General features: G+C 44.4%; 1 protein-coding gene across 1 annotated transcript in view; it reads left to right on the top strand.

Moving 5' to 3' along the window:
• Window positions 1-24,821, top strand: part of HECW2 (HECT, C2 and WW domain containing E3 ubiquitin protein ligase 2) — a 336,744-nt gene that overhangs the window by 297,480 nt on the left and 14,443 nt on the right. The window contains exons 23-27 of the mRNA XM_040358472.1: window positions 2,830-2,943; window positions 5,472-5,624; window positions 8,534-8,632; window positions 11,223-11,352; window positions 14,263-14,409. Coding sequence (XP_040214406.1) covers window positions 2,830-2,943; window positions 5,472-5,624; window positions 8,534-8,632; window positions 11,223-11,352; window positions 14,263-14,409 — 643 coding nt within the window. The remainder of the gene's footprint in view (window positions 1-2,829; window positions 2,944-5,471; window positions 5,625-8,533; window positions 8,633-11,222; window positions 11,353-14,262; window positions 14,410-24,821) is intronic.

The raw sequence follows: 24,821 nt of genomic DNA, 5'->3' as shown, positions 1-24,821 counted from the left end.
CAGATCAGGAATGTCCATCTTTCATTTGTCCAGGGTTTTTTCAAGTTTCTTTGTGGGAGTTATGGACAAATGGAAATACAAGGAGGACAGAGGTTTGTCTATGATCTTGGCAGTAAGTAACCCCTCCACAGAGTCTGATTCCAGTGTGAGAAGTGGCGGGAACCGTTTCCTATAAGCATGACGGAGTTGGTAATATCAGAACAACATCCATCCCGTTAGTGAGTAGGCATCCCAGATATCGAAGAAAGATCGCAGTCTACCTCCCATGATAATGTACTTCAGTTTGACTATTCCCTTTCTCGCCCAGATTTGTGGATCTGGAACAGTATTCATGTGTGGTAGGTTAGGGTTACCCCAGAGGGGGATGTGAGAGGAGAATGTCTCGGTGGAGCTAAAATGGGTCTTAGTCCTGTGCTATATTGTAATAGTTGTATGCATCAAGTCCGTGATACCAGGGTGGGATCTCGTCCCTCTGAACACCACATTACTAAGGGTGGAATATGACCCCATTATGGCTGCTTCCAGAGTCACTGCTGGGTTATCACGGGGTTGGGAGAACCACCATCTAACTGTCACCAGGACAGCCGCCCAAAAGTAGACATGGAAGTCTGGTAGGGACAAGCCCCCCTGAGTAATGGGAAGCTGAAGGGTGGAGACGGACAGCCGCGGGGGACTCCCATTCAAGATAAAAGAGGATATTATACTTTTTAGCTTGGCAAAAAATGAGGCAGGGGGATCAGAGGGGAATTTCGAAAGAAGTAGATACATTTAGGCAAATATACCATCTTAACCAAGTTTACCCTACCCACCGGTGAAAGGCCATACATTTCTACGAAAAGTTTTTAAGTAGTGGTTGGAGATTCAGCTCATAGTATGAGGATAGTGGGGTCAACCCTTACTCAACCCTTACTCCTAGATACCTAAATTCAGGTGTCCAGTTTAGGGGGGTACCTGTTGGTGGGCAAAGGCGCGACGCGTACAGCGAGAAGAGGAGTGATTTCCCCAAATTGACCTTGATGCCTAAAAACGAGCCAAACACATTTACTATTTGAAGTGTAGGTGGGAGGGAGGAAACATCCTTGAGCAAAATGAGGGTGTCATTGGCATATAGGGATATTTTATCTATAATTACACCTATCCGAATCCCTTCTACTGAGGGGGCAGATCTGATGCAGGCCGCCATGGGTTCCATTGCTAGCTCAAACAGACCAGGGGAAAGTGGACAGCCCTGTCTGGTGCCCCTAGACAGGGGGAAAGGCGATTACAGGGAGTTATTTGTGCATATACGGGCTGTGGGACTGTGGTATAGCATCCAAACCCATCCGATAAATCGGGTGCCAAACCCAAATTTAAGTAGGACAGCCCAGAGGTAGCGCCACTCAACTGAATCAAAAGCCTTCTCAGCATCTAAGGAGGCTACCACCTCCATAACGTCCCCACTTGCCCTGGAGAGATGGGTGAGAAGGAGGCGTTGAATGTTAATATCGGTTCCCCTACCCGGCATAGAGCCAGACTGATCTCCATGCACCAATGCCATGATCACAGTGTTCAGTCGTCTGGCCAGTACTTTGGCCAACAGTTTGGCATCCACATTGAAATTGGTCGGTACAAGGAACACTGTTCAGGAGCCTTGCCTTGTTTAAGAATGACAACAATTACTGCCTCAGCCATTGTCCGGGGGAGAGAGTTCTCCTCCATGGCCTTTTGGATCATTCGTTTAAATGAAGGGAGAATTTCTTCCGCATATGTTTTAAAGAATTTGGCAGGGATGCCATCTGGGCCCAGCGTCTTGCCATTTTGCAGGGAGGCTACCACCCGCTGAAGCTCCTCTAGTGTGATAAGGCCATCTAATGCCTCCCTGTATGTGGATGTCAAGCAAGGGATCTCTACATCCATGCATACCATCTGAGAGCTGGCAGGGCAGCTGGCGGGCAGGTACAATCCCACTACCACCAACTCCAACCTATCCACTATGGCTAGTAACATAACAAAGCTATTTCCAGTGCCAGAAGTCTAAACGGTAGGAATTTATGTATAAGGATGCTGACCCCTCTGGATACAGCAAACTTACTAGCGCTAGAGAGCTCTAAAAGCTAAAGTTGCTGTTGACTGTACAGGTCTTTATTAACGCAAAGATCCAGATACTTACACCAACATATCCAGAATTGTTTATTAGGAGTATGTGGGTAGGGACACTCGGTGTAATACACAGAGACACCATTTTGATATGGGATTTTCATTCTAATCTCTAGGCTAAACTTGTGTTTTTAGTTTTGGATAGAGTAGGAAGGGTTTAGACCCTCTGTCAAATTTTTATTGCTGTCTGTGTCCCCATTGTGGAGTATTTGTATTTGTACTGGTGGCCATTGTCACTGGGAAAGAAAGTAAGGGAGAACAAAGTTGTTCCTTTTGCCTCTTTGGGACATGAAGTGTGAGGACATTTCCCCAATGGTACACACACAAACAAACAATAAACTGGTGGGGGTTTTAACCCTTTCATGCTCTATTTAAAAAAATATAAACTAATGGCTATACATACACTTTAATGCCAGACACTGCAGAAATAAATAATTGTTTAAAAAAATCGAGATATTGTAATGTAACAGTGTATTCATTAATGCCATTATATTTTGTACTCACACAAATGGGAGATCAAGAACTTATAAGGGTGTGTGTGTTACCTTTCTAAACCCACAAGTAGTATACTAGCTCCAGGACCACAGTAAGCGAAAAATGCTCAGCCTCACAGCTCCTAAACTAGTATACATTTTTAACAATGAAGATCTTTACCAAGCTTTTTCACCATTTTATCTCATTCTTTTATTTCAGATTAATTATAAGAAGAGACCATTTACTTGAAGATGCCTTCAACCAAATTATGGGATATTCCAGAAAAGACCTGCAGAGGAACAAGCTGTATGTTACTTTTGTTGGCGAAGAAGGGTAAGCATAACACTATGGCTTGTAGTTTTCTCCTTTTGCATAATGACCATAAACATTGTGACCTATCTCAGGTAAACTGGTCATAGATTTTTTTTTTATTGATTTTTTGATCAGGCAGATTGCCTTATCCACACATTTGAGGTAGAAGAAGGAATCCTGTCTGCGGTGTCATTGTATTATGACAGTGGGACTTCTCCACTGCCAGATTACACCAGTCATGATTGAACACAAATATACCAACAGTACCGTTCGAGAGAAGTTGATCACTAGGTTGATTCCTCTCAAACTAAAACAGTTATAGATGGATTGAAATATGACAAATCCCTGCTGAACCAGACAAATTTCTATTCATCTATCACCAGCTTTAGTGTAAATGTGATTTTCTTATTTATTTATTTATTTACTATCTCAGCATTTTGAATGCATTGCTTTAGTCTTTTGGCAGAAGTAGCAAAATGCATGCTTACAAATGCCTTCTTTGTATATGCAAATGAGAATTAATTGCTGAACTGAAGGTACCTTTTTGTACTTGTATACAGAAATATTATAGACTGTTTTTTAAGCCTTCAGATCACATGATGGCACAGAGTCCATAAATCAAAGTAAAAGACACAAGGGTTTGATTTACTAAAACTGAACAGTGCAAAATCTGGTGCAGCTTTGTATGGTAGCCAAACGGCTTCTAACTTCAGCTTGTGCAATTAAGCTTTGACAAAAAACTGTAAGCTGATTGGTTTCTGTGTAGAGCTGCACCAGATTTTGCTCTCTCCAGATTTAGTAAATAAATTCTTATTGTGTAAGAGAGGTACTTTGGTCACAGTGGGGTGGATTCAAGAAGCAATTGCGCCTGTGTAACCATAGGTTACACAGCGCAATTGCTTACTTGCCCCGACGTAACGAGTGCTCCTGATTCAGGAACCTCGTTACGCCGACTGTAGCCTAAGATATGCGTGGCATAAGGCTCTTATGCCCGCATATCTTAGGCTGCATTCTTGCGATGGCCGATAGGTGGCGTTCCCGTTGTGCTCAGCGTATAGTATGCAAATTGCATACTAACACCGATTCACAAAGTTGCGCGAGCCCTGCGTACGCAATTTACGTCGTTTCCGTACGGCGGTTTTTGCGTAAGGCTGCCCCTGTTATTAGCAGGGGCAGCCAATGTTACGTATACCCGTCGTTCCCGCGTCGCGAAATTTAAAATTTACGTAGTTTGCGTAAGTGAATCGTGAATGGCGCTGGACGCCATTCACGTTCACTTTGAAGCAAATGACGTCCTTGCGACGTCATTTGCCGCAATGCACGTCGGGAAAGTTTCCCGACGGAGCATGCGCTCTACGCTCGGCACGGGAACACGCCTAATTTAAATGATTCCCGACCCCTACGGGATCATTTAAATTGCACGCGCTTGCGCCGGGCAATTTGCCGGCGCACCCACGCAATTTACGGAGCTTCTGCTCCGTGAATCGAGGGCAGCGCAAAAAAATTGCGGGGGCGCAGGGCAAAATCATTGCCCTGCGCCTCCGTAATAAATGCGCAAATCTACTTGAATCCGGCCCATTGTATCTAAAGCTGACCATAGGCTGGCTGAACGAAAACTGAAAACAGATTTCTCCATCCACACAAATGAGATTGCTGGAAGAATCCCCCCATTTGGGACATTGGCTCCCGCTGCTGTCAATCAAATACAGTGACACGGGGGCGTGGCCGATTACTGCTGTGTCAATGGCATAGAAGCAGGACTCAGCATCGTAAATTCCCCCCATAGAAACTGGCTCGCCGTGGAGGTACTCAACAAAGAGGAGGGGCCAGGGGTGCCGCTGGGGGACCCCAGAAAAGGAGGATCGGGGCTGCTCTGTGCAAAACCCTTGCACAGAGCAGGCAAGTATAACATGTTTGTTAATAAAAAAAAAACTTTAAAATCACTTTAAAGCTGACCATAGATTCCACCATTCACACAGTTGAGGTGGATGGAGGAATTCCCTCTTTTCTGAAATCCTCTTTGTGGGATACTCTGACCCCTTGTGAAGAGAGTAAGCTTCAGAGCTCCTAGTGGACAGTAGCTCGCTACTCTAACGATCGACTTGTGTTGAACAGGGATGGCCACACATGGATCAAAATTTTGCCAGTCTCTGCTGAACCGGACAAATTTCAATGGCCAAATTAAGTCATTGGGCGTGTCTTTTGAGGGCTGTCACTCCCATCAGATTCCCTTGTCAAAGCTCTCTCATGAATGAGGATGCTTGTGCATGCTCGATCATGAGAAAGATGTGACGTCAGGAACAGGGCAGGGCTGGGAGAACTGACAACAGTACTAGGAATTGCCCATCAGCAGCCACATTAAACTGCACAGGGCAATCATTGTCGGTGACAGAGAAGAGGGATGCTGAATGTCTGGATTAGATGGTTGTTTATAACAAAACATTAAGCAATCCAAAAAGAGCTTGGAATACTTTTATTTTTGACAGGAGAGCCACTTTAAATGTAGTGAAATAGCTTTCTGCAATTATGTTTTTTTTTTTTTTTCTAAGGTTGGACTACAGTGGGCCATCTAGGGAATTTTTCTTTCTTGTCTCAAGAGAATTATTTAATCCTTATTATGGTTTATTTGAATATTCTGCAAATGACACTTATACGGTACAAATAAGTCCAATGTCTGCATTCGTTGACAATCATCATGAATGGTAAGTTCTATTTTATTGCTGTTCTTAGTAAGTGTAAATTAAAACCTAAATAACGTGGCACAAGCTTCTAAATATAATAAGGTTAATTATTTACCCCACTGATTAAGATGCTCCTGAAGTTTGAGGTGTAGCAGTCCCTGGGATCTCACTGTTGCACAATTGGTGAGTGGCGACTGCAGACAAGTTGTTTTTTCTTTAAAGAGTCAAAGTGTATCTCTGAGAAAAAAAATATATAATCGCTGCAATACAGATTTTACCGTGTTTATAACAGTCCATGCACAAAATGACATTTCTAAAGGAAAAAAAGTAATTTAAAACTACTCACGGCTATAATAAATTGCCGGGTCCCGGCAATACAGATAAAAGTCATTGGAAAAAAACGTGGGGGTCCCCCCAAATTCCATACCAGGCCCTTCGGGTCTGGTATGGATATTAAGGGGAGCCCTGCGCAAAATGTAAAAAAAAAATGGCGTAGGAGTCCTCCTCAAAATCCATACCAAACCCTTCAGGTAGAGTACCCTCTTTAATTAAATGGGTTGAGAAGATGTCTGAAGTCTTTAGCTTTGGTTGTGATGGTCTGCTACAAGCATCTAGACTTCAGTCCTGCATGTGGTCTGCTGTGCTTACAGATGTGCAGAGCCCTCTGGTTACAGTGCAGATGCCCTTTCTAAAGGGCATCTGACTCAACTGGCCTTCAAAGAATGTTTTCTCTTTAGGTCTACCCTCGGTTCCACATTCATAGGTCCTGTTGGAGGCTCGAGCATGCTCCTGTTTCAGTGCAGGAGCTCCCAGGAAAGGTCAGCTGAGCTCCACTCTTTTCCTTTGTCTACTTCTGCAGTAGGTACCCCTAGGACCCCAGAGCCTCACTCTCAGACTGCCCGCAGGGTTAAAATTTACAAACCAACCACTGAATGGCCAAGTCCACTGACAACCCTTCTGCAGGTGTTCCCTCAATGCTACAAGTGGGGGTGTGTTTGAATCATTCCATGTCCATGGGAAGCTTGCCTTTTAGGCATTTAGGTGCAGAGAGTGTCCCCTTAGATACGCAGGCTAGTTTCTCAGCCTTGGCAGCCTCGTCCTCAGGGAATCTTGGGTTCTCCCAGCCCAGATCCCTTGCTCCAGACTCTGTTAGCTAGGGTTCCAGAGCTGGCACTATCAGGACCACTTCTCTCTGTCTCAGGCCCCGTACACACGACCGAGTTTCTCGGCAGAATTCAACCAGAAACTCGGTCGGAGCTGGATTCTGCCGAGAAACTCGGTCGTGTGTACACTTTTCAGCGAGGAAGCCGACGAGGAACTCGTCGGGCCGAAAAGAGAACATGTTCTCTTTTTCCTCGTTGTTCAATGAGGAAAGTCGGCCCGCCGAGCTCCTCGGCGGCTTCCACACTGAACTCGCCGAGGAACTCGATGTTGCTCGGACGTGTGTACGGGGCCTCAGAGTTTCCCTTTCCCTAGAACATGCCAATTAACCAATTGGTAACTGGTACCCCTCAGTGTCTCCCCTCCACAGAGGGGCCTTCTTGTTTACTAGGCTGGCTGGAACAAGCCTGGACTTCCCTCACTCTGTTAGGGATCTGAATCATCAGTGTTGTTCACTTGATACTCTTTAGAGCCTGGTCTCTTGTGTTAAACCTAGTGCCCTTTCCTGGCATATGCTTTGTGAGATACTCTGACCCCTTGTGAAAAGACTAAGCTTCAGAGATCCTAGTGGACAGTAGCTGAATTGTGTCTTGTCAGGTTTCAACTACTGTCATCTGTAAGCAAGGGTACCCACCAGAGGCCCTCTTTACTTAGATCCACACTAGGTAACCCATTAGGCCCTCGTCATCAGACAGTTTCTCCCCCTCCTCTCCTCTCTTGCAGGAGGGTCAGGTGTTGAAGGACCATTCTCTCCTTTTGTTTATTGGTCTACCTTAGCCATTGTCTCTGCTGTTGTGGATTTAGGTTCTGATTAGCCTAGCATGTCTACTTTTATGAACAGGGTATCTGCTAGGAGCCTGCTGGCAAGGACTCTTCCCTCTTTATCCAGTTGGCTTCTCTCCTGGGAGAATCCCCCCATAGCTGCCTTCTGGTCTTAAAAAAAACAGGTGGTTCTACTTTGTGGGATTTCACTTTCGGCGGGTCTCCTGGGTCAGACTCCATTTTACACTATTGAGCTACTAATGTGTCTTCACCACTGAGGACCAGTTGGAGTCTTTCCTACATCAGGAAAAGTACAGCACTGGACAACATTGTAAGCATCTGCTTCACGCACATTGATCCCCTTATGGGTGATTAGTTGGGCACCAGTTCCTCTCCATCCTATTGCGCATGTCCAAGAGCGACGTCAGAGGAAGGTGAAACCTGGTCTTATAGCTGGACATTCTAGCCTGTCAGCTGTCTTCACCATCTCACAGCGATGCTGGCATTCTTCTATCACTGCATCATCTATGCTTTCAGCAGAGGGCAGGGGTAAACCAGATCAGAGATTGTCGGATTCCTCACTGTGCAATGACCCAGTGGTATTCCACCATCCATCTATCACTTTAACCACTGTGCGTGCAAATTATGGAGAATTTTTTTTTTTTTTTAAATATAAACACACAAGATTATTTGCATTAAACTAATTAAAATGTTGTATCTTAAAACAAATGCTCCCTCAAGATGATCTACAAAAATAACTGTAGGTGCACATAGGCACAGAGTGTAAATAATAAAGACGTCTCTTCCCATCTTTGCTATCATTAACCTGGGTGATGATGACATTTGGATTAACTTTCTGAAGTTTTGTGTGTTTTTGCATCTTGTTCAATTTGTTCTGTGTAAGATTCATGCTAGAACATGTACACTATACCTGTACTCCCTGTTTTGCCCCACTATCTATTTGCATGTAATGGGGATTTAATTATTGTTTAATGTTTATTTTTCAGGTTTAGATTCAGTGGCCGAATCTTGGGTCTTGCACTTATACATCAGTATCTACTAGATGCCTTTTTCACACGTCCATTTTATAAGGCACTTCTACGAATGTAAGTCAATCAAGATGTATATTTCTGACACTTGAGAAAACTGTTTGCATCTATATTGGCCGCACAAGGGCTCGTGCACACTGCATCTCAAAGAAGCAGCTCCTATGGGTTTTTCTTTTAGCTTTTTTGAGCTCTCATTTTTTTTCTGCCTGCAAACTCCCATCCATGTTAGCCAATGTGTCCATGCACACTATGGGCCAGATTCACATAGAGATACGACGGTGTATCTCCTGATACACCGTCGTATCTCTGAGTTTCGTCGGTCGTATCTATGCGACTGATTCATAGAATCAGTTACGCTTAGATATGCCTAAGATCCGACAGGTGTAACTGTGTTACACCGTCAGATCTTAGGCTGCAATTCCAGGCCGGCCGCTAGGTGGCGTTTCGGTTTATTTACGCAACGAATATGCAAATGAGGAGATACGCCAATTCAGAAACGAACGACCGCCCGGCTCTTTTTTTTTACGTCGTTTGCGTTCGGCTTTTTCCGGCGGATAGTTACCCCTGGGTCTATGAGGCACAGCCAATGTTAAGTATGGCCGTCGTTCCCGCGTTGCGATTTAAAATTTTTACGTTGTTTGCCTAACTCGTCCGTGAATAGGGCTGGACACCATTTACGTTCACGTTGAAACCAATGACGTCCTTGCGTTCTTTAGCGCAATGCACTCTGGATAAATTTGCGAACGGGCGCATGCGCTATTCGATCGGCGCGGGAACGCGCCTGATTTGAATAGTACACTCCCCCTAGCCGCGGAATTTGAATTCCGCCGGGGGATTTACGATACGCCGCTGCAAGTTTTGAGGTAAGTGCTTTGTGAATTACCCACTTGCCTCAAAAACTTGCGGCGGCGGATCTTTTTTTAATTAATTAAAATATAATACTTCATATTAAATTGTCTTGTACTAAAAATGTGTTTTCTCCACGGTATAGAATATATTGTGTTTCAATAAAAAAAAAAAAAAAAATACAATTATCAAATTGTAAGCCAATCGCACAAGCAGGAAATTATATATCTGGGGGCATTCTGTATACCAGCTGTACACAGAATGCCTCCAGGTTGCCATTTTGCATTGTATTTTACAGAAAATGACAGCGCTACAGATTGAAAAGACAAGCTCTGACCCCCCCCCCCCCCCTATGTATTTACAGAAGGCTTTGTATTTTGTGAATGGGTTCACATAATACATAGTCCTTATTGATTGGGCAAGATGAGAGGAGGAGAAGGGAACGCTTCTGCATAGGATACTGCAGCTATAGAAGATGAGACCAGAAGGTCTAGTACCAGAGTGTGGGAAGTACAGTGATAGCTATACTCCAGGGCCCGGATTCTCAAACGAGTTACGCCGACGTATCTCCAGATACGCCGTTGTAACTCTGAGTCCGAGCCATCGTATCTATGCGCCTGATTCTTAGAATCAGTTACGCATAGATTTGTATTAGATCCGACCAGCGTAAGTCTCTTACGCCGTCGTATCTTAACTGCATATTTACGCTGGCCACTAGGGGCGTGTACGCTGATTTGCGCCTAGAAATATGTAAATCAGCTAGATACGCAAATTCACAAACGTACGCCCGGCCGACGCAGTACAGATACGCCGTTTACGTTAGGCTTTTCCCGGCATAAAGTTACCCCTGCTATATGAGGCGTAGATGCGGCGTACCAATGTTAAGTATGGACGTCGTTCCCGCATCGAAATTTTAAAATTTTACGTTGTTTGCGCAAGTCGTTCGCGAATAGGGCTGGGCGTCATTTATGTTCATGTCGAAAGCATTGGCTTCTTGCGGGTTAATTTGGAGCATGCGCACTGGGATACTTTCACGGACGGCGCGTGCGCCGTTCGTAAAAAGCGTAATTGGGGTCACATAAAATTAACATAACACACGCCCACATCTACCAAATTTGAATTAGGCGGGCTTACGCCGGCCTATTTACGCTACGCCGCCGCAACTTTCGTTTGAGAATACGGCACTTGCCTGTAAAAGTTACGGAGGCGTAACGTAAATAGTATATGTTACGCCCGCACGAAGATAAGCCATTCTACGTGAATCCGGGCCCAGGTGTTCAGTAAAAAATGTAATTGTGAATTTAAGTGGTAAGCCATAAGGTGGAATGCATTTTAGAAAGTGCCTGAATTCCTGGGGTTTAGCTTTCAACAGGGAGAGGAATGATCACTTACAGCCTCTTTGCAAAAAGGGCCACCTTCTTAACAAAGTGTGTGTAATCATGTATAGTGCAGTATGGAAAATTATGACTCCTGAATGTAATATAGAATATGAGATTTATATTTCATCCTAAAGAAGAACTCAGGGAAGAACAATAATTTCAGGATCTCAACATTGGACATTTAAGGTGCAGTAGCACATAATGAGGTCACCCCTTCCTTTCCTTATTTTTTTTGTAAGTAATCTTTCTGACTGACACCAATGTGCAATGCACCATAACCCTAATCAGCCACTAGGAATCTACTGTAAAGATTAAGTTATTGATAAAGGCTGTATTTAGGAAAATGTTTAATGAACACATATCTAGATTAAGGAGTGATGTTGAAATTCATATGTTAAATCTTCAATCTTACACCTTTGTAGACTTTGTGATTTGAGTGATTTGGAATATCTGGATGAAGAATTTCACCAGAGCCTACAGTGGATGAAAGACAATGATATCCATGATATGCTGGACCTCACGTTCACTGTGAATGAAGAAGTATTTGGGCAGGTATATTTTTCTTATTAACTCTGGTCCTAATGTCATATAATTATATAGAGATAACTAACATTAAAAAAAAAATCCTGTTCTCTCAACAATCAAGTAATACGCCTTTGATGTACCACTTGTTGTTGCATACAGTGAAGTAAAGCTTTTGGACAATATTTCTGGTGGTATGGGTCTTCAAAAAGTTCTGCATCAGATTCACAAAAGCCTGCTGCCAACTTTGCTAATTTTTCCAAAACGCGCAATAGATTTTGGTATTTCTTAATAGCACCACTTTTACAAAGGGGAGCTATGGCTGCACCAAATTCTAAAGAATTATCTCCAATTCGTAGATAACTAAGCTGAAGGTAATTAAAGCCTTGTACAAACGATGAGAATATTGGACGAATGATTGTCCATTTTTTATTGCATGCTAATCTCATATTGAAAATGAAGAGGTTACTCAAGTTAGGAGAATGTAATGTATTGTATTGCATGCTTTCATTTCTTAGCATGCGTGGTCTTGGTCTTTTAATTTTTTTCTGACAAATACTGTATCGATTAAACGAAAATCGTTTGTTCTGTTTCGTGTTTGTCCCTTCAGATAATTTCGAATGAACTGTCATAATCGGCTCTCGAAAGCTGTGTACTAATCAGATTATCATGTGATCACTTCGAAGGCAATGTTTCTTGATCCGATTTTCTCATTGTGTGTACTAGGCTTAAAGTATAACTTAAGGCAAAACTTTTTTTTTGTTTTATACAGAGTGGAGAGGGATTAGAACAGCAGTAAGTTTGTATTGCTATCTGTGCCACCGCTAGGGAGATTCACCCTCTCTATTTGACCTGTGTACTATTATCTTTGAAAGTGAAAGTAAAAGAAAATCCCAATTGGATTGTTGTCAGAAAATAAATAGGGAAAATTCCAATAGGAACACTAGTTCTGGTGAGCTGGGGGTCCCCAAGGAATTCATTTAATTTGCAGGGATTTTCCCTCACCTGTTTGGCTATCGGACAGGAAGTGAAGGAAAATCTCCCCAAGGGGAAAAAGAAAATATGACAGGAGTTATAACCCTCCCTTACTCTATACAAAATAAAAATAAAAGATTTTGCCTATAGTTCTACTTTAAGACCAACTCTAACGTGACATACAGAGGCAGGCAGAGTGCCTGTCTCTCTACGCTGTTTAGCAGAGTGACATTTTTGCCGCTGCTACCCTTTCCTCACTTGTCACTGGCTGTCAAGGGCTCTGTAGACTTCTAGCAACCAGTGATGCTGACGGTGGGTAGGACCTAAAGGGGAAGTTGAGGGACTAGTTCCTGATCAAGTTGGATCCCTCCTTGTCATCAACAGCAGGCAGTGGGCAGATTCTATGGCTAATAGCAGGCTGTCTACTGGCTGTTGATTTCATTCACTCTCTGCTGTCATTCACAAGCTGAGAGAACCTGATAGAGAACTAGTGTCTCTGAATTCTTATAAGGCTTTGCTCACCCAGTTACAGTACAAAACTCTGTGGCAGCTGGACTGTTTGTGTGATAGCTACAGCAGTGGGGAGGTAGCTCAGTTGCCCCAAGGATACGTTGCCTGTATAGATAGGGTGACTGGTCTTGTTTTACCTGTTCTTGGTAATGAAAATAATTTCTGGGAATTCATAAAGCATGTCTACAACACTTTAGAATTCTGTCATGTCTCCACTCCAATTTCAGTTTCCAATAGATACATACATTTGGGGCAAGCACCAACATCGGTGGTGCAAAGGTGAGGCAGTATTCAAAAGATTGTCGTAGACACTCTATGACTTCCCCAGAATATGCTTGAGTTACCAAGAAGAGGTAAAACAGACTTTTTAGCAAGTAACAACATTGTTATAGCCTTTGTGGATTCCAGTAAACCAACTGGAACTTTAATAGCTATAAATAAAACTCTATAAACATGTACATTACTGTGTTACTTCAGTGCATGTTAACACATGATTCATATTGCAGAGCCATATATAAAAAGTGGCACCCAAAGGCACGCACACCTCTATTAGTTAGCCTTGTGTTATGGTGTGCTTGTTAAATTAAAAAAATTATGTCCGTTTCCTCATGCATTAAGGTGCGCTGCCAGCCCATTCCAAATGAATGTAGGGCACCTCCACTCACGATGAAATAGAGATCTTCACAGCACATTTTAGTATTGTGATAATCCTGTCCTTTATTCTCATCAAGTATCAGGCATCACAGGCCAGCATTTCGGAGCCTCACTGGTTCTCTTTTTCACTCTGCCTCGAAAAAGGTAATAGTACCCAAGTGTACTGGGGAAGGTCTCCATTTTACAATGATTGCATAGTGGCGCCACCCAGCAATTCAACATAGCACCCTACACAAACTGTGGACGAGCCTGTAAAGAGTGCAACAGGTACAATACTACTCCTCAATTCACAATAGCACGTTGTGTCACTGCAACATATAGTGTGAATAAACTCTTAGTGATATAACAATGCAAACATTCATATCTGTGTGATATTTGTTGTGCTGGCTATTTATAGTTGCTGACATAAATGTATTGTGATACCATGAATTTTATACTATATTTTGCATTATAAAGAAAATCTTTATTGCTGAACTCCAGTCTAAATTCACAGTTAAAAAATAAATATGGAATCTATTTACCTGCTGAATAATCAGTTACTTTTGTCAAGCCGATCCATTCTCAGCCAGTTCAGTGGCTCCTTTTCACAGTCTCCATTCTACTACAGCTAGGACTACAGGAGACTGATATCAGGACTTATTTAGGTTTGCATTTAAAATACATTTATTGATTTAATAATAAATGCATAACTGCAAAAAAATAAAATAAAAAAAATATGTTTTTCGTATGTCTGGAGTTCGGCTTGAATATATGCTCCTTTATTTTAGTTATTATTCAAATACATATCCCTTGTTTGGAAAGATTACAGAGAGAGAGCTTAAGCCAGGAGGAGCAAACATTCCCGTAACTGAGAAGAACAAGAAAGAATACATTGAGAAAATGGTGAAATGGCGAATTGAAAGGGGAGTTGTACAGCAGACGGAGAGCCTGGTGCGGGGCTTTTATGAGGTAAAGTGTGTACATGCAGTCTGAATAATGAGCTGTCATTTATATAACAGAGAAGCAATAACCTGCTTGCTTGGTTGTGATTTAAATACTTTTCTTTATCGTACATCACGGGACACAGAGCAGCATAGCCATTACATATGGGTTATATAGTGTACCTTCAGGTGATGGACACTGGCACTCTCCGACAGGAAGTTCCCTCCCTATATAACCCCCACCCATAGTGGGAGTACCTCAGTTTTTTCGCCAGTGTCTTAGGTGTTGGTGCACGTTGAAGGTTGTGCCTGCAGTTTGTCCTTGGGACCAGGGCCAGCCGACCGGATCCGTCCAAGGTGCTTCATAGCCAAAGTGGACGGTACCCGGGCCCCAATTCGTGGAGGGGGTTTTGCCTATAATGCCTCTCCTTGGAGGGCTGGACTCTGGGTTCCAGGACTGGGTTTTTTAACCTATGAATACCTGCTGCCAGTAGTGCTGTATAGGTCCAGGTGTGTGGTGTTCCTGACTTGGACCCCGGTCCCTGAAGGTCTATGACCATACCCACGGTGAAGGGGGAAGATTGGGCCTCTTGCATGAGCAATACCCTGCGGCGTGGAAAGGTAAGCGGGGGGCCTACGGAACTTGGTTTGTCAGTGGGCTCCCCACAGGGGACTCTGGGGAAAAGCCTTTTTTATGCCTCTGTGCATGGGCTAAAAGAGAAACCACAAAGTCTGCATGACTGGATGGCTCAAACACCCAGGTATACTGTTCCTCTGGCTGGGCTAATAGACTGCTGCTGCTGCTACAAGGTGTTTTGCTCCATGAAATGTAAAAGGGAGCATGTCAGGTTTAAATTACTTACTTCCTGATGTCTGTGTGTCTCCAGCAGCTCCCGGGCTCCTCTCCCCACATGGATTCTGCTTCCTGCTTCCTGAGAGCGGCGTCGGGAGCGCGCGCGCGCGTGCGCGCGCACTGTTATAGGCGCCGACGCTGCGTGGAGGGGCGGGGGACGCCCAGGGAGTTCCCTCCCCTCTGTACATCAGAGGGAAAAACTCTATTTAGCCTGTCAGTTTGCTGAAGGCTGTGAAGGGACACGGAGCAGCGATGCTGAGCTGAGCAGGATAGGTTTGCCTATGTTATGCTGACACAGTGACACCTAGTGGCCGTTTTTTTTGTACACACCTTGCTAAAGAGCTGTTTAAGCTCATATTTTCTCTGAAAAGCCGGTGTACTAAGTAGCAGTCAGAGTACTTAGTATTTGATACTCTCTTAGCCCAGCATTAAGGGAAGCAATATTAGGATATGATTAAGCCCTTGGGGCTCAATATTGCTATCTCTTGTTAGGTTTTGGGAAGTTTAGTTTCTGTCTAACATTACCCTAGCCTAAATTTTTTTCCTCATTTATTTAAATGTGTGTTTTTCTCCAGCTATTACAGTTAGTTGTATATTAGCGGAGTATCTCAGATTTGTTATTATGGCTCCTAAGGGTGCAGGGAACGCTAAAAATGCTAAAGGTGTTAAAAAGCCGAAGGGTTCCCCATCGGGCTCGGAGGATATTTCCCAGAATCCACCTGCCCCTACCTCCCCGGAGGATCCGGAGGTTGCTGCCCTGGGTGAGCCATCGGGGTTGCTAGGTGCTATGGCGGGCCCTATTCAACCAACTCCTTCCTATGTCACGGAAGAGATGTTAGCCTCCACCTTGGGTGGATTTGAAAAGAGGATGGCCGCTCTTATTTCGGCCTCTTTATCCGGGAAGAAGCGGGCTAGGTCCCCGTCTCCCAGGTTTGAATCTCCTGAGGAAGATGTCCTTTCCACTGAGGAATTGGAAGATACAGGAGACCAGGCTGAGGATCATCTGGACCATTTGGGTTCTGAAGATTCTACTATAGAAGAACCTTTTTCAGCTTCTCACGCAGAAAAATTGTGGGTTCAGTCCTTAACGGATATGGTGCGGTCAGCTTTTAAAATGCCTTTGCCTCAGCCTCTGGCCTCCGCTGTGTCCTCATTGGGCTCCCTAAAAGCGCCCCAAGCCAACCTGGTGTTCCCGGTCCATCCTTTGTTAAAGGACCTGATATTTCAGGACTGGGTTAAGCCAGACAGGATTTTTTTGCCTCCTAAAAGGTTCGCGGTTATGTACCCTTTAGAGGAGGAGTTTTCAAAAAAATGGGCTGTCCCCACGGTTGACGCAGCCATATCATGTGTCAATAAAGCTTTAACATGTCCAGTGGACAATATTCACATGTTCAAAGATCCTGTGGATAAAAGGCTTGAGACCTTACTAAAGGCATCCTTTTCCACAGCGGGGGCAGTGGTCCAGCCAGCTGTAGCTGCCATTGGCGTCTGCCAGGCTTTAAAAGACCAGGCCAAGCAGGCCCTAAAGGACCTCCCGGCTCAACAGGCTCAGGACTTAGCCGATCTACCTAGAGCCTTATGTTTCGCGGTAGACGCTATTAAGGATTCAATCCAACAGGCGTCCCGCCTATCCCTGTATTTGGTCCACATGAGAAGATTACTTTGGTTAAAGAACTGGTCTGCAGAAACCCCCTGCAAAAAACTCCTTACAGGATTCTCCTTTCAAGGAGAGAGATTGTTTGGAGAAGATCTTGACAAATATATTCAAAAGATCTCTAGTGGTAAGAGCACCCTTTTGCCGGTTAAGAAAAGGTTCCGAGGTCCCTCTTTTAAGCGCCCAACCTCTCCAGTTCCAGGGCCCTCATTCTCTAGGCAGTATCGACGGCCTCCTGGACGCGCAGCTGCAAACAGGCCCCAGGGGCAAGCTGCAGGGAACAAGAGACCGTGGAACCGTAAGCCGGTTAAGGCTGCCCCTAAGGCAGCCTTGTGAAGGGGCGCCCCCACTCTCTCGAGTGGGGGGAAGACTCCGGTTGTTCTCGGAGTTGTGGGGGGCCCAAGTTACCGACCAATGGGTTCTGTCCTCAGTAACTCAGGGGTACAAGCTGGAGTTTCGGGAGTTCCCCCCTCCTCACTTTCAAATGTCAAGACTTCCAGGCGACCCTCAGAGACAGGCATCGCTTCTGTCCGCCCTAGAGCGACTCCTATCTCAAGGAGTGATTATGGAAGTACCAGCAGGGGAGCAAGGACAAGGGTTTTACTCAAACCTCTTCGTTGTCCCGAAGCCAAACGGCGACGTCAGGCCTATTCTGGACCTAAAGTTATTAAACCGCTTTTTAAGAGTCCGGTCTTTTCGAATGGAGTCCATTCGTTCGGTGGTGGCCGCCCTCCAAGGAAAGGAGTTCTTGGCCTCCATCGATATAAAGGACGCATACCTGCACGTTCCGATTTTCCCAGGCCATTACAGGTATCTGCGTTTTGCCCTAAACTATCGGCATTATCAGTTCGTGGCTCTTCGGTTCGGACTAGCCACGGCCCCTCGGGTTTTTACGAAGATCCTGGCCCCCGTATTAGCCATCCTAAGGGAACAGGGCATTCTGATCATGGCCTACCTAGACGATCTTCTGGTAGTCGACCACTCAGCGGCCGGTCTAAATCGGGCAGTGTTGCTAGCAGTAAACTGCCTAGAGTCCCTGGGTTGGGTTCTAAACCGGGACAAATCGGCTTTACAGCCCACAAGAAGGTTGGAGTATCTAGGTCTGATTTTAGATACAAGACAACAACGGATCTTCCTGCCCCAGTCCAGAGTGGACTCGATAAGGGAGTTAATCCACATAGTCCTAAGCAGCACAAGGCCATCTATACGCCTCTGCATGCGCCTGTTGGGAAAGCTAGTGGCCACCTTCGAGGCAGTGCCCTATGCCCAGATCCATTCTCGGAGGCTACAGAGAGCAATTCTCGCGGCCTGGGACAAAAGACTCCAGGCCTTGGATCTTCCCATTTCCCTTCCCTATGCGGTAAGGCAGAGCCTGTGTTGGTGGCTAGTCACAAAAAATCTTCTGAAAGGAAGATCGTTCAATCCCCCCTCATGGAGGATAGTAACCACGGACGCCAGCCTATCAGGTTGGGGTGCAGTCCTAGACGATTTAACCCTACAGGGGAAATGGTCAAGGGCAGAATCAGCCCTACCCATAAATGTCTTAGAGATCCGAGCAGCTCGGTTGGCTCTTTTGGGCTGGACGGAGGTTCTGCAGGGCTCCCCAGTAAGGGTACAATCCGACAATGCCACTGCCGTAGCTTATATAAACCACCAGGGTGGCACCAGGAGTCAGGCAGCCCAAAGGGAGGTAGATCGGATCTTTTCATGGGCAGAAGCCCATGTCCCCTGCATCTCAGCTATCTTTATCCCCGGGGTGGACAATTGGCAAGCGGACTTCCTCAGCCGCCAACAGATGTCCCCAGGGGAGTGGTCCCTCCATCCCGAAGTGTTCCAGGTCATTTGCCGGAAGTGGGGTACTCCGGAGGTGGACATTATGGCGTCCAGATTCAATGCCAAAGTAGCAAACTTTGTCTCTCGAACGAGGGATCCATTGGCCTGCGGGACAGATGCCTTGGTGTGTCCTTGGCATCAGTTTGCGCTAATCTATGCCTTCCCTCCAATACGGATGCTACCCCGTCTTCTTCACAGAATTCAAAGGGAACGCAAGCCAGCGATTCTAGTGGCCCCAGCGTGGCCCCGAAGACCTTGGTACTCCTTGATAAAAAGGATGACCGTAGAGGAGCCTTGGGTCCTCCCTCTACGTCCGGACCTCCTCTCACAAGGGCCATTCTACCACCCTGCCTTACAGGCCCTAAATTTAACGGCCTGGCGGCTGAGTCCCTGATTCTCAGAAACAGAGGCCTTTCAGGGCAGGTCGTTTCTACCCTTATAAACGCAAGAAAACCAGTTTCCAGGTTAATATACTATAGGGTGTGGAAGGCCTATATTACCTGGTGTGAAACCAGGAAATGGGATCCCCGCAAATATACTATTGGGAGAATCCTGGAGTTTTTACAGTTGGGAGTGGAAAAAGGTTTGGCGGTCGGCACAATCAAGGGGCAGGTGTCTGCCTTGTCGGTCTTCTTCCAGAGATCGTTGGCTGCCCATTCCTTAATGAAATCCTTTTTACAAGGTGTTATTCGGGTGAATCCCCCGATTAAAGCTCCCCTGTATCCTTGGGATCTAAATTTGGTTCTATCGGCCTTGCAAAGGCAGCCCTTTGAGCCCTTGTCCGTGATTCCTTTGGTCCTTTTGACTAGGAAACTAGTGTTTCTGGTGGCCATGGCATCCGCCAGAAGGGTGTCGGAGTTGGCAGCCTTGTCATGTAAGGCACCTTATTTATTATTGCATAAGGACAGGGTCGTTTTGCGGCCGCTTCCGTCCTTCCTGCCTAAGGTGGTATCAAATTTTCACCTTAATCAAGATGTGATTCTTCCATCATTTTTTCCAAAGCCTTCTTCTAAGGAAGAGAGGTTACTACATTCCTTGGATGTAGTTAGAGCTGTAAAGATTTACTTGGAAGCTACAGCCCAGATTCGTAAGACGGACGTCTTATTCATTCTGCCGGAAGGGCCCAAGAAGGGCCAGGCAGCGTCTAAGGCCACTATTGCTAAGTGGATTAGGCAGACGATTATTCAGGCCTATGGCCTGAAGGGGAAGAGTCCACCCTTATCGGTTAAGGCTCATTCCACTAGAGCTATAAGTGCCTCTTGGGCAGCGTATCACCAGGTCCCTATGGCTCAGGTCTGCAGGGCAGCAACCTGGTCATCTGTCCACACATTTGCAGAATTTTATCAAATGGACGTTAGGAGGAACGCTGATTCAGCCTTTGGGCAGGCGGTACTGCGGGCCGCAGTTTAATCTCCTCTTGTCCGGTGGCACCTCTTGTTTGGTTTTTTCTGGTTGTCTCCCTCCCCTCATGGAGCATTGCTTGGGGACATCCCATATGTAATGGCTATGCTGCTCTGTGTCCCGTGATGTACGATAAAGAAAAAGGGATTTTTATTAACAGCTTACCTGTAAAATCCTTTTCTTGTAGTACATCACGGGACACAGAGCTCCCACCCCTCTTATGGGGAATTTTGGGATGCATATTGCTTGCTACAAAACTGAGGTACTCCCACTATGGGTGGGGGTTATATAGGGAGGGAACTTCCTGTCGGAGAGTGCCAGTGTCCATCACCTGAAGGTACACTATATAACCCATATGTAATGGCTATGCTGCTCTGTGTCCCGTGATGTACTACAAGAAAAGGATTTTACAGGTAAGCTGTTAATAAAAATCCCTTTTTTTGATGGGCTTGTGTTGAAATCAAATACTTTATTATAACCAAACCTACCTACTTTATAAAATAGGTTTTCTTATGCAGTTGTGATAAGAACTGTGCTGGTGTACTTCATTACTTCTGACTAAATTTATAGTCAGGTCTCTATTATGTCCATAAACATTTTTTTTAGTTGTTGGCAGTCTAGTGAGCCACAGTCATATCTGCCTCTTGGAGCCTGCAGTAGCAAGATCTGCCTATTGAAGTTCCTAGCCATGTTGCTGCACACTTTGGGGTTTTCAGTGTTGCCATCCACCTCTTGGCATTCCCATTTTTTCTGTTGATGCTCCATGATATAGTTGATATAGTTCAAATTTAACAGGGAGCATTCCCTTTTCATTGGTGCTATCTCTGTACAAATTGGAGAGATTTCCTCATACTTCCTGTGTGTCGCTTGGACAGGTCATGGAAAAAACAGCTGGATAAAATACAGTAATGCTACTTACCTACTCCCTTGCAATAGGGAACACACGTATCTGACACACAAACAGAAATGTTGGATATTTCAGTGTAGGAAAGTAAAGATGCATCATTTGTGGAACATGCAAATAGTATTACAGTAGTTTTAACAGTCAGCTTTTTTTGTGTGTGTGACAGCATTGCTTTGGGCATGCATACATAGTTACATAGTTAGTCAGGTTGAAAAAAGACACAAGTCCATCCAGTTCAACCACAAAAAATAAAAAAACAAAATAAAAAACACAGTAAAATCCTATACACCCAACTCCATACCCACAGTCGATCCAGAGGAAGGCAAAAAACCCCAGCAGAGCATGATCCAATTTGCTACAGCAGGGGAAAAAATTCCTTCCTGATCCCCCGAGAGGCAATCGGATTTACCCTGGATCAACTTTACCTACCTTTACCTACAAATCTTAGTACTTAGTTATATTCTGTACATTTAGGAAAGAATCCAGGCCTTTCTTAAAGCAATCTACTGAGCTGGCCAGAACCACCTCTGGAGGGAGTCTGTTCCACATTTTCACAGCTCTTACTGTGAAAAAACCTTTCCGTATTTGGAGGTGAAATCTCTTTTCCTCTAGACGTAAAGAGTGCCCCCTTGTCCTCAGTGTTGACCGTAAAGTGAATAACTCAACACCAAGTTCACTGTATGGACCTCTTATATATTTGTACATGTTGATCATATCCCCCTTATTCTCCTCTTCTCAAGAGTGAATAAATTCAGTTCCTCTAATCTTTCCTCATAGCTGAGCTCCTCCATGCCTCTTATCAGTTTGGTTGCCCTTCTCTGCACTTTCTCCAGTTCTCCGATGTCCTTTTTGAGAACTGGTGCCCAAAACTGAACTGCATATTCCAGATGAGGTCTTACTAATGATTTGTACAGGGGCAAAATTATATCTCTGTCTCTGGAGTCCATACCTCTCTTAATACAAGAAAGGACTTTGCTCGCTTTGGAAACCGCAGCTTGGCATTGCATGCCATTATTGAGCTTATGATCAACTAAAACCCCCAGATCCTTCTCCACTACAGATCCCCCCAGTTGTACTCCCCCTAGTATGTATGATGCATGCATATTCTTAGCCCCCAAGTGCATAACTTTACATTTATCTACATTAAACCTCATCTGCCACTTAGTCACCCAATTAGACAGAGCATTGAGGTCGGCTTGTAAATTGGAGACATCCTGCAAGGACGTTATTCCACTGCATAGCTTGGTGTCATCTGCAAAGACAGAAATGTTACTTTTGATCTCAGACCCAATATCATTTATAAATATATTGAAAAGTAAGGGTCCCAGCACTGAACCTTGGGGTACACCGCTGATAACCTTGGACCATTCAGAGTAAGAATCATTAACCACGACTCTCTGAATTCTGTCTTTCAGCCAGTTTTCTATCCATTTACAAACTGATATATCCAATCCTGTAGACCTTACCTTACACATGAGCCGTGTGTGCGGAACTGTATCGAACGCTTTTGCAAAATCCAAATATATCACGTCCACAGCCACACCTCTGTCCAGGGTTTTACTTACCTCTTCATAAAAGGAAATCAGGTTTGTCTGACAACTTCTGTCTTTCATGAATCCATGTTGTCTGCTGCTTAAATAGTTTTTTTCCAGCAAGAACTCATCCATGTGGTCTTTTATTAAACGTTCCAGTATCTTCCCAACTATAGAAGTTAAACTAACAGGTCTATAGTTACTTGGTAAAGACTTTGTTCCCTTTTTAAATATGGGCACCACATTGGCCCTGCGCCAATCCAGTGGTACTATTCCTGTCTTTAATGAGTCCCTAAATATTAGATACAGTGGCTTTGAAATGACAGAGCTCAACTCACCTAGGATCCGTGGATGGATGCCATCAGGTCCAGGTGCTTTATCCACCTTTATTCTGTCTAAATATTTCTGGACCATATCACTTTTGAGCCATTGTGGATTTGAGGCTGTGTCACTCCCACCCCCATTTTGGACATGAGCTCCCCCATGCTCCATTGTATACACAGAGCTGAAGAAAACATTTAATAAATTTGCCTTCTCTTTGACCCCAGTCACCCACTCTAGATTATTTTGTAAGGGGCCTACATGCTCAGACTTCACCTTTTTACTATTAATATATTTAAAGAATTTTTGGGGGTTTGTCCTACTATCTTTTGCAATCTGTCGTTCGTTTTGAATTTTTGCATCCTTGATTTCCTTTTTGCATATCCTGTTATATTCTTTGTAACATTTAAACAACACTAGTGTTCCTTCATTTTTATATTTTTTAAAGGCTACTTTCTTATTGTTTATAGCTTTTTTAACTTTGACCGTGAGCCACATAGGTTTTATTTTTAGCCTTTTAAACTTATTGCCCATGGGAACATACTTTGCAGTGAGGTTCCACACAGTCTTTTTGAAGAATTCCCATTTCTGTTCTGTGTTCAGCTGTGCCAATAGTCCCTCCCAGTCCAAGTCCTGGAGAGCAGCCCTCATCCTTGGAAAATTTGCTCTCTTAAAATTTAGTGTTTTAATATTTCCTGTATGTATTTCTTGCTTATAGTTAACATTAAATGAAATCATGTTATGATCACTGCTACCCAGGTGTTCCTTTATCTGAACATTAGTAATAAGCTCTGCATGGTTTGAGATTATCAGGTCCAACAGGGCATCATTCCTAGTTGGGGCCTCAATAAACTGCACCATAAAATTGTCCTGCAATAGGTTTTTAAATTTTTGTCCTTTAACTGTCCCAGAAGTGCCATTAATCCAGTCAATTTCTGGGTAGTTAAAATCCCCCATTATTATCACCATCCCAGACCTTGCAGCCCTTTCCATCTGTGCAAGGAGCTGAGTCTCCACCTCCTCATTAACATTGGGTGGTTTATAACAAACTCCAATGATTAATTTTGAACTACGCACATCTGTATGCAGTTCCACCCATAATGCTTCAGCCTCATCACACTCTCCATCAACCAGGTTCTCTTTCACGCTTGCTTTGAGGTCACTTCTCACATAGAGACAGACCCCTCCACCTTTCCTTTTTACCCTGTCTTTCCGAAAGAGAGCATAGCCAGGAATATTAATAGCCCAGGCATGTGAGGATTGAAGCCAAGTTTCAGCAATACCGATTACATCATAGCTCTCCTCATGCACCAGAGCTTCCAGCTCACCTGTTTTGCTTGGCAGACTTCTGGCATTGGTGAACAAACACTTAAATGTATTGTTACATTTTTCTCTGGTGTTTTTCATATAATTTATAGTAGTACAAATGGCACTATTATTTCCAATGGCTGTTTGCAACATGGGAACTTTCTTGTCACCTGCCATAACCCTTCCCCCATCTATCCCCATCCCACTCTCCATTAATGTCTGACCACTAACTGACCTGTCTGCTCGATGTAATTCTAATTCACCCTCCCCCCTCAATCCTAGTTTAAATACTCCTCCAGCATTCCCATAAACCTCTCCCCCAGCACAGCAGACCCTCTTCCATTCAAGTGCAAACCGTCTTTAGCATATAGGTTGCACCCCAATGAAAAGTCAGCCCAGTGCTCTAGAAACCCAAATCCCTCCTTCCTACACCAGGTCTTTAGCCATGCATTCAGCTCTCTAATCTCCCCCTGCCTTTCCTGTGTTGCGCATGGCACAGGCAATATTTCAGAGAATATCACCTTGGAGGTCCTTCCCTTCATCTTGCAGCCTAGTTCTTTAAATTGATTCTTAAGGAGCCTCCACCTTCCATGTATACTGTCATTGGTTCCAACGTGGACCAAGACAGCTGGGT

Source organism: Rana temporaria, chromosome 6 (assembly GCF_905171775.1).
Source record: "Rana temporaria chromosome 6, aRanTem1.1, whole genome shotgun sequence".
NCBI lineage: Eukaryota > Metazoa > Chordata > Amphibia > Anura > Ranidae > Rana > Rana temporaria.
This window is presented reverse-complemented; position numbering and strand designations above follow the sequence as displayed.